Source organism: Monomorium pharaonis, chromosome 10 (genome assembly GCF_013373865.1).
Source record: "Monomorium pharaonis isolate MP-MQ-018 chromosome 10, ASM1337386v2, whole genome shotgun sequence".
In the NCBI taxonomy this organism is placed as follows: Eukaryota; Metazoa; Arthropoda; class Insecta; order Hymenoptera; family Formicidae; genus Monomorium; species Monomorium pharaonis.
In genome coordinates this window covers 1,552,987-1,563,189 of record NC_050476.1, presented here as the reverse complement: position 1 = coordinate 1,563,189, position 10,203 = coordinate 1,552,987, and the positions used below count along the sequence as shown (strand labels likewise).

Here is a 10,203-nt window from a genome sequence, read left to right as displayed (position 1 = left end):
GCAAGTGCGAGATCACGGCGCTTTCCGGTCGGCGAGAAAGATCGTAGAAGGGAGAAAAGCCACGCCAATAAAGAGAAAATAGCGGCCGTACGACGAGAAGCGCGAGTCGGAATGGGCGTAACCCGAGGCTCGCTCGTACCTGTTGCTCGTTGCTTCCTATTAAATACTCTCAACCGACCCACACTAGAAAGGAGTCGTGCTCACGTCTGCCTTAATAACCAATGACTAAGAGAGCGGGCTATATGTTTTTACCACCCTTTGCGCGCACACGGTTTTCTTTCTCTTCTCTTTCTCTTTCGCTCTCTCGTCCGGTTCCTTCTTCGGGATAGCTCGAGAGCGTCGTTTCTTCCAAAAGCGAAAACGCTCGCGCTTAGAACCGGACGCACGTGCGCAACGTAATCGCGACGATTGCGCGCCTTTCCGCATATGGGAAACTCTTTTGAAAAAAAAAATCCACGCTTTCACGTGGATTCCGCCATCCGGTTGATTTATGAGAGCGCGGCGGGAGGTAAAAGATTTCTAATCGTGAAACTCTCGTGGTAACGCTTCCGCGAGATTGAATTTCGAAATACGATTTATAATGTCCTCTCGAAAAATACAAGATCGAATCCTTTGTCGCGGAAATGTCGCTATTAGCTGTAAACTCTTTTTAGAGTAAACTTCTCAATCAGCTCCTTTATTCAGCCGCTTTCTTTTCTTTCTTTCCCCTTCTTTTTTCGTTACATCCTAGACATGGGGCTGTTCGTCCCGTTTTCGTTCGGATTTCGCTTCCCCTACGCTTTTTGTCGCCTTATTTTTCTTTAGTGATATCTCTTTGTGCGCTTCTATTAGCGGTTTGTATTTCGAGCAGATGTTTGTCGGGTACAATGTCTTCTACATGCTAGCCAGTTTAGGCCTCCTGGCGGTATTGTATCCGCTGAGATATAAAAGATTAGGGTAGGCCCTTTCGGGGCCCTTAACAACGACACCGCGAAGGAAACGTGTTTACTCTATTCGGGACGAGTCCCGCTATCTTAAGGGAATGTAAGCGAGTCGAAAGTTTCTGAAAAAGATTCTCTCGGACGAAAGTGTTAATGACTGCATTTTTTTATAGTCTTGCACACAAATACAAAAATATCTTATTATCACGGCTGACGTTTTTATTCAGATTTGGAACTATGAATGAGAATTTTCGGAGGAACCTTAACGAGTTAGAGGGAGCCGTGGGCTATTCGTCTTAATAACTTCGAGTATTCGTACCTTTATATTTCGACCATCGATCGCCCGACTAATAATGGAGTCATAAACGACCTAATGCGACCGTAGAATTTCCTGGCATTATGTGGCTCGAATTAGAGACTTCCAGATAATTTATCTAAAAGGGCGGGGCCAAGAAAATCCTTGAACCTCGCCGCAGGTGTAACGAGCTTGAATTTTATCGTAATAATGAGAACAGGCTGTCGCTTTATAAAGTGCGGCATTGAATGTCACGGGGCAGAAAGTATGTCAGACGTACATACGTGCACGTATAAAAATGTGTAACTAAATAATTTCTGGAATTTAACTTCCCAAAATTTTAGTAATTCTATTAATAATTGTCTTAAATGCGACATTTCATGCGTCGATAGAATATACAAGACATCGTAATGTACACAACTTATTGTCGCAACATCGGTGATAGCGTTATTACGTCGCATTGTCCGTAAAGCGTCGTTAATTAAACGGTGTTATAAATTACCGGCCATATCGTAAAATCGCTGATGATATTCCGTTAAAGTGCTACAGCGTGAAAACCACGCGCTCGAAATTCACGATGGGCTGTAAACATTTTTACGGTGCTCGTCCGTTATCCGCGAGAAGAGAACACTCGATCGTGACGGAGGAAAGGCGAAGAGTCGCGAGAGCTCCGGCTGGTAGCAAACGAGACGAGTATAAAAAAAAAGGAGGAAAATTCACAACGAATTATCAGTGACAGCTCTGTCGCCGATTATCTTTTTGCTCGTGTTTTATGCGCACCCATCCCGTACAATCGTACGTACTCATCGCAGCTTCCGGTACATCCGCTATTGTCGGCCAGTAATTGTACAATTATATATAAAATTATTATTATCGGTGGATGGACTCTATAGAATGATTTATACGTGTTTATAGAGAAAATTCAATCCTACGTGAACAAGTCTTTTTTTGTCGGTTGCCTATCGGTGAACTTATGCGTCACTCTGCTCAGCCAGACATGTTTCCTGTCGTTTGTCCGGCTCACACAAATAAAGTGATAGAGCGTTATTGTCACGAATCGCCTCGTCCGCCAACGTCAACCTCGCGTTTATATACTATATACGCTCCAATTTTTACAACATATAATTTCGAGATCCTAGAAACGGAGAAGGGAAATGAGAAGTCGAGATCTATACACGACTAGTAATAAGGGGATGAAGGTATACTTAAATTAAGCGTGTTGTATAAGTTGGAGGATCTAGAGGTTCCGCGCAGGATCCACATCGCGTCCTTTTCGAAAATGGTGCTCGCGTATTTCGTAGCGTTCACCTTATTTCTTTTTCTCCCCGTTCTCTTGACAGCATCGGATCGTTGTGAGGCGTGCACGTGAAACGGCGACCCAACTCGACGAGACCCCCTTAAAACCGAAAACATATGGCGTACAATTACGACGTAATGGTATATAATTAATGGAATTCGCCTCGAGGGGGCCCCCTTGGTTGTTATACGGCACGCTTGTTTCCTCGAACGGCAAAGGGAACTGCGGAGTTCCACGTTAAGCGGGGCTCAACGAGATCCGTCCTCTGAATAAAATTTTCATCGCCCGCGTGCATATACTTTACTCATCGTGCATGTATATCGGCCGCGCTCGCATTTCGCATGCTACGGCAGTATAAGAGGCCTGAAAATTGCCAAGAGTTCAACATACTAATTTCCGATGTCACGAACAGTATCCCGGCGGCATCAATAACTTCCCTGATTGTCGAACGTAATGGAGAAAAAGAAGGAGCTGGAAAAATTTGGCCTAACGCGTGAACCGTGTGTGTGTGTCTCTCAGAACTTGTTTAATACAAACAGTTATTTTATTTTCGACGCTCTCTTTCTCTTCAAGTACCAGTCACATATTCAATATGAATTCTCGAGTGCGACGTTTAATGATCGATTCGTTCCGTGCAGCGCAACGAGGTAACTCGAGAGTGACATCCTTAAAATTCCCTTCTTCGGTAAGCAATCAGATAGGTAGGTCATAAGGTAAATGCCCAGTGACCAAACATATCCTTGTATTGAGATACTTGGAATTTTATTATCATTAATCTTAAGTGAATTTTTATATAATGCTAAAATTTACTTACTTTACTTATTAATACTTTAAATACTCAAATATGTATCTATAAAGTAAGTTATTTTAGATGTTATAAAAATTAATGTTAAAAAAATTTTTTAAGAAATATTAGGAATATTTATTAAAATAATATAATAGAATAATTTAAATTTTTTTTACATTTTCGTATGTGTTAATAATATTAAACATTATATATATTTTTTTTTAATTTCAATTAATTATATAATTAAATCTTTTTATACCAGAAATCCTATACACCAATCTCAACATCTATGTCGTAATATGTCCAGTTATTGGGACATTTACCTTATCTGATTCCTTAAATCTATCGATGTATACTTGTTAGCTGGCTAGCACATTTTTCACACATCACGAGTTTATCTCAAATTAGCTGGACCGATCAAATCGATCAACCTATTCCTGGAACGAAACATGTTTCTTCTCGATTTTTCTGTTTCTTGATTATATAATATTATATTGTTCAATTTTTTACGCCTCTTTAAATATCAACTTTTTACTTAAAATGCAAATAGCACAAATATATATATATATATATATATATATATATATATATATATATAGCAACTATCCCTGTAATTTTGTGTATCCTGTTTGTGTACAAATAATAACAAATACCGTTATAACTATTACATCTTTTAGTGTTACACGGCTTTATTTCAAATTAAAGTATCAATTCGTTCCATCAGTCTAAAGTTTCACGAGTATGCAGCTCGTAAAACTTTCGGGCTGCATTTTGTGAAGCTGAACCCACGTTGAAGTTAATAAATTTAAGCATAATGCATAGCACCATAAAAGAAGGATCTGACCTTCTGCCGGACGTAGGAGTACGAGAGTACAATTATCCTGCTCGTGCTGAACGGATTCAATTAATTGAACAACTTAATCGGACTCAAACTTTAACATTAAAGAGTTCAAGTTTACACTTTTGAAAATACTATTCAAGTGTCCATTTTAAAAGCATAAAATCTACAGTTGGATCCAAAAATAATATTATGCAAAAACTAGTATATAAGAAATTATTGTCATTATATATTCTCATTGAATTATACATGAATGCTTTGGGTTATATGTAAGTTACTAAGCTCTTAGCAACTACAACTGATAACAAAGATCACCATAATGTACGATGGATGTAACGTGATATAAATATTCGATTGCATTAAAATCGGTATCTTTTCATCGTGCAAAGCTGAAAGGCTTGGTGTCCATTAAAATGCATCATATCGTACATCGAGACAGCGAAACAAGCGTTTGTGATTCTCGCGCATCATCGCTGTGCGCGTATCTGGCGTGCGGATCGAAAGCACGCGATGGCAGAAATCCGCGATGGCGGTTTCGCGGATATAGATGTACGATGATCTGGCGTTCGAGGGAACATCGAAGGTGGACGGCGGGCGGACGAGTAGCTTTCAAACTGAAGCAAAACGAGCAGCCGGCAACAAGTAGCGAGAAGAGCGACCGGGAGGATACGCGCGGCAGCAATGCTGGAGGAAAGGTAACGGGGAACCGGGTGGAAATGAAACGGAGAAGCAAAGTAGAGAGCAGGAAGAGAGGTAAGAACGAAAGAAAAGAGCAAGAGAGTGACGGGGGGAGAGAGCGAGGAAAAGAGAGAGACGGGAAGAAACGAGAAACGAAGCGAGAGAGCGAGAGGAGAGGCCGAGATATGCTGCGAGGAGGTAGGATCGTAGAGGTAACATCGTAGCTGTGGGACCTGATCCCAAAGGTAGGAGGACTCGGGTTGTGGCCGAGGCCAGTCCATCGCGGGCCCTCCTCTCGACCGAACACGCGCTTTACTTTCTGCCCGCTCGTTCAAATTCCCATGCGCGTGCGACTCGCTGCTCGCGTCGAACTCTCCGCGAATCTCTACTCGTAACCCTCCGGTGGCTGGCTCCCCATGACAGGAACTCGTAGCCGGCGACCGCAGTGCCGTTGGTTATAGTGCCGATGGTGGTGGTGGTAGTGGTGGTGGTGGTTGTAGCAGCAGTGGTGGAGGTGCCGGTAGTGGTGGTGACGGTAGTGGTGCCGGTGCCAGTAGTGGTGGTGGTGGTGGTGGCGGTTACCTTGAGCACCAGGTTGTATCGCACACCTTGCACAGTTACCCTCTGTTCCAGTTCTCGCACGCGTGCCGGTGTTGTACACGCGACACGACACAAACGGATCGACGATGTTATACCGCGATTGATGATCAGCTGGTAATTGATCACGCTTGTACATTAAAGATCGCACGTTCTTTTCTCTCGAAATTCGAACGTTCTTTCTGTCTCTCTGCTCGTCGTAAGAATTTTTGTCGTTTGTGAGAGGCGCTTATCGATCTCTGATCGGTACGAAGAGACGAGATGACATCTCTTTCGTGCGGATGGACGATGAGTAACGACGCGCTACTAACGATATGACCTCGAGGCGGTGACGCGTGAAGAAAGATGACGGCTCTCTTGCGAGTGTCAATCTGTGAGACGATCAATCGCCAGAAGATCTAGATCGCACACCGTTGGTTACGCGAGGCGATCGTGAGAGCGACGTTGAAGAAACGGGCTCGATTCGAGCGCTAATGAAACGAGCATTGACGAGCAGCGATCGCCGATGCCGATTACGCGAACGCACTCTGGGGGTACCGAACGTACCAATCTCGGTCGGCTGCCGATCCAACGAAAAGGGAACACCGGACAGGAAGTGGCGCAAAGGAGGATTCACAAGGGATATTCTCCGCGCGCGGGCTTTGTTCGCAACGAGGTGCTCCAAGTCGACGAGGCGCGGATTCAAAAGGACTAACACGGCGGAACAATAAGACAACGAGACAATAAGAACCGGTAGCAGAGCTCCTCTCCTCTCGTCAGGAGGCTGCTCTTTGAGCGCTGGAAGTCTCTCCGTTCGAGCCAACGGCGAGCCAAGCAACGATGGAAGAAGAGGAGTAACTGCGAGGCTCGTCTCCCTCGTGACTGCCGGACGATCGATCACCGGTTTTTGCAGTTTACGCGATCTCGCTGGCGCGATCTCCGCCGGCGGCGGAGGAGAAGAGGATCGTTAGGCGTCTTGCGCGCGGGAGTGACGATGATGATGAGTTGGCCGATAAGTTCCCTCGGCATCGAAATCGTTAACGAGACGACGACGACGACGACGGCGACGGCGACGACGAGGAGGATCTCCGCGGCGATGACAATCGGCCGACATTCTCGCGTGAGACGGCAAAAGATCGTCGTCCCTCGCCGATAGCGTGTCACGTGAGCCGCGTATCTGCGATCTGACGATCGAGAACTCGGGGTATAAAGTACGCCGCGCCGATAATGATGGTATTTAGTTATCTTTTTTAATTGGTATCTATTTGCTAAGGAGACCGGCGCACGATCGTCGCTCGCTCGTTAGGATAACCGATCCGCCGTCTCTTCCAGATAAACGTGTCTACCGGGTTAGGCCGACTTTCTAAGATCAACTTGGCCGGATTACGCCTCATTAAGGTGAATCGAGTAAATCTTACTTAAAGCTACATTCCATCGATACCGCGGCAAATCGCTTTGGAAAGGAAAAAGGACGTGAGTGCACACGCAAGACGAAGACGACGACGACGACTCCGTTACCTTCGTGATCACGGGGCTGTGTGGCCACCCGCTGATCGAATTTACGGATTACGAGCCCTCGGCGAGTCCGATCTCAATTATCACCGGATGGAAGTACCACCCGCGGCACGCGATACGCGATCGATATGTACGATTCGAAGATACGTGTGCGAGAGATGGACCGTACGGCCGCTTAGTCACCGCGACGAGAGAACGCCTCTCTTTCTCTCTCGGGAAAGAGTATTTGGGGATCGTAAATACACGCGGCGCACGGCCCGTAGAGTTTTAAAACGCGCGCAAACACTTTAGAAAATCCAAATGTTGGCTCTGCAGTTCGGCTCTTTCGCACCTGTACCGGTACGCGCGCACGTTCCTCGCGCGGCTACACGTCGCCACGAGGTGCTAACGAGAACGCGGAGTGATTACAGTGATCGAAATCGCGACAAGAAACTTCTCACGAACGTCGCTCGAGGCCGGTGTGTTGGGTAAATACATCAAAGACAAAGTTTCCACGCTGTAAAACGTATACGTGTCGCGCGACGAGCCTGAGAGCCTGAGAGCCTGAGAGAGAGAGAGAGAGAGACCGTGCACGCTCGTCGGACGGAGACTTCACACACGGCGTACAAGTCTCACATGATCCGACTCGACAACGGAACGGGGTCGATCCCAGTTCCGAACGATCGACTTCCGGTGTGTGTCGTCCATCCGCTGGTCGCGGAAGCGTAAAACTTTGTCGCGTGCACATCCGCTTTTTTTTACATTCAATAACAACAAGGTGATTGTGATGTAAGAGATGCGTCGCGGTGATATCGCGACAATCGCGATAGCCCTTCTCATTCTTGGGCAGGTCCAGGAGCCACGCCGAACGAGGTGAGAAATATATTTTGGATATCAAACGCAAATTAAAATCGACAATAAATATAAAAATCTTAAAGAATATACCATGCGAAAAAAAGATACCTTCTTGGTATCATCATATGTCTCTCGATTCCGACAACTTTTTTTTCTATTTAAGGTGCTTCTAAAAATTCGTGAATGTTTTCAAGTTTCCAGGACAAATATCTATACTTTACTTTGGAAAAAAATAAAATCTAGATAATTTAATACCTTCGAAACGTTTCGAGAACTTCGAACACGGAGTACCCGTGATGGTACCTGAAGGGTGAGAATCGAGCCGATAGGATTGCATTGAATCGATGTAGGAGTTGTACGACGTGAAGAAAAACCTTAACAAACAATCGAATTACTGATGACACATTCCCGTTTTATCTGGCGGTAATCTCAGACAACGTGTAAGAAAGCTGTCAATGTTCCTCGATTATACTGCGCGGCAAGTGAAAATGTTAATCGATAGCCGCCCGAGGCTAGAGTGCGTACGCAAATTGCAGCGTCGATTACGATCGCTATTCGACGCTGGTAACGAGCAAAGGGATCGGAAGGGAGATTCTCGCGAGGTCGCAATACGCGTGACTCGAACACGTGCTGAAAGCCCGTCATACCGCGTCAAAATCGAATGTTCGCGCGCCGACTCGCGCGATAAGGTTTCCGACGAGCCTTCGCGACCATAATCGATTTTATGCACGCGACGACGTTGCGTCTCCTGCAGAAGATAAAGACGCGAAAAGTTCCGAGATTGAATCAACAAAATAATAACCGATGAAAAGAAAGAGTTAGGAATTTTTTTGCAATAATAGACTTCCTGCGTATTTTTTATTTCATTTTTTTCTCGCAATTGTTGGTAGGCGACTCCGTTTTTTGTATCAAAGGTTCGTGAATTATTTTCTTGTTCGCCTTCAACGAACATAATCGAACGGACCTGTAGATAATAACGATAACGCGATATTTTACAAGAGCGTCATTAGCGGATCAGCGTAATCTACGATCGGCACGGTATATTAACTGCAAATTGCCCAAGAACCTTCGAAACAAGCGTTTCGTCATTTTGTCACGGTCACAATAAGGTCGCGAGGTAGAAACTTGTATTTGAACAGTACATACAGAGTGTCTTTATAAAGTCGGTCTCCATCCCTTATTTCGGAAATTATTCAAAATTTGAAAAAACCGCAAGGAGGATAGAATAACTCCTCTCGAAATGATCGAACGCAATTGTTACAACTTACATGAGCAAAAGGACTCGATACTTTGTTTAAATATTTCTTTTTAGTATTTGCTCTTTTTCTCTTGACATCGGTAACATCGAGAGTAGAAAGTATCGCTACGTTGTAGACCCGAATATCACAATCCCTGGCGGTTCAATCGGTCAAGATTGATAGCAATTAACGGAGGCGATTGGAATTTCCTCGGCAACTTAATGCCCGGTTACATAAACACGTTAATGATTTAATATGCACAAGAACGGCCGTCATTCAGAGCTAATTACGGACGTCGAACGAAACGAAACGTTTATGTAATGCGGCACGTAACGCGTGATTGCGGACTGACCGAATTTAATGTTATGTCCGTACGAAATGGCCGCGGATAGTGCTCGTTGTGTTTTACGAGCCGCTTGGCTACCGGCCGCGCCGCCGCGTAATGAGCGCTCTAAGTGGATGAATGAAGCGGCGATGCGACAGAGATTAAGGTCGATCGGGCTATCATCGTCTCGCGCGGCGGAAACGAGATCATTTTATCGGCGCGATCGACTGAGGCCATCAGTCCCATGCATTCGGCGAAAATAAAATCGTACCGATGAAGTGAGGAAGAGCCCGGCGGAATTAGGCTTAATGTAATTACAATGTTGCCGCGTAATTTCCCGACTGCGATAAATTCTCGACAGGTATTTAAAAGTTTTTGACGAAGTAATCGGCGACCGGGCGAAGGAAATAAGAGGAAGAAAACCGCTCGATTGAAGTAACTCTTAATAAACGCGATGTTTTGACGCGCGTTTCGTGTGATGCTGAATCTGTCGTCCTGTTGAACACGTTGCAGATTATCAGAAATTAATGATGCAAAACAGAATGGCGAACGATATACAGACATCGCTGCACATCGTGTCGTCGCGCAGGTATCGCGTTTACCTTCAGAAAATGTAACATGACAGCTTCTCAGCTGTTTAAAAATAAAGTAATCATCGTTTTCAAAGTTATCCGAGCTTGAACCGAGGACCACGTATTGCTGCATGTGGTTTCGAATAACGAATTGCATTCTTCTATATTTGGTGGGGGGGATTATTGTACGACAAATTGGAAACACTTTTATTTTGTATAATAATTTATGTCCGTTGCTACAATCCAGAGACGAATTATATGAATTATTTGAATCTCTATGATTCGAATCCGAGTTATTGTTTCGAATCTGAAAGGTTCAAATATGAAT

At 44.7% G+C, this 10,203-nt stretch overlaps 2 protein-coding genes across 3 annotated transcripts in view; one reads left to right on the top strand and one right to left on the bottom strand.

The window, feature by feature from the left end:
* Positions 1–10,203, bottom strand: part of LOC105833594 (proteasome subunit alpha type-5) — a 62,177-nt gene that overhangs the window by 12,871 nt on the left and 39,103 nt on the right. The window lies entirely within an intron of this gene.
* LOC105833587 (protein Wnt-7b) overlaps positions 1–10,203 on the top strand; it is a 50,923-nt gene that overhangs the window by 2,563 nt on the left and 38,157 nt on the right. The window contains exon 1 of one of the 2 annotated variants that reach the window (XM_012675427.3): positions 4,954–7,758. The exons of the other annotated variant lie outside the window; for it this stretch is intronic. Within the exon in view, the coding sequence (XP_012530881.2) occupies positions 7,682–7,758 (77 nt within the window). The 5' untranslated portion in view covers positions 4,954–7,681. Of the gene's footprint in view, positions 1–4,953; positions 7,759–10,203 lie in introns of those variants that run through there. 2 annotated transcript variants of the gene reach the window in all.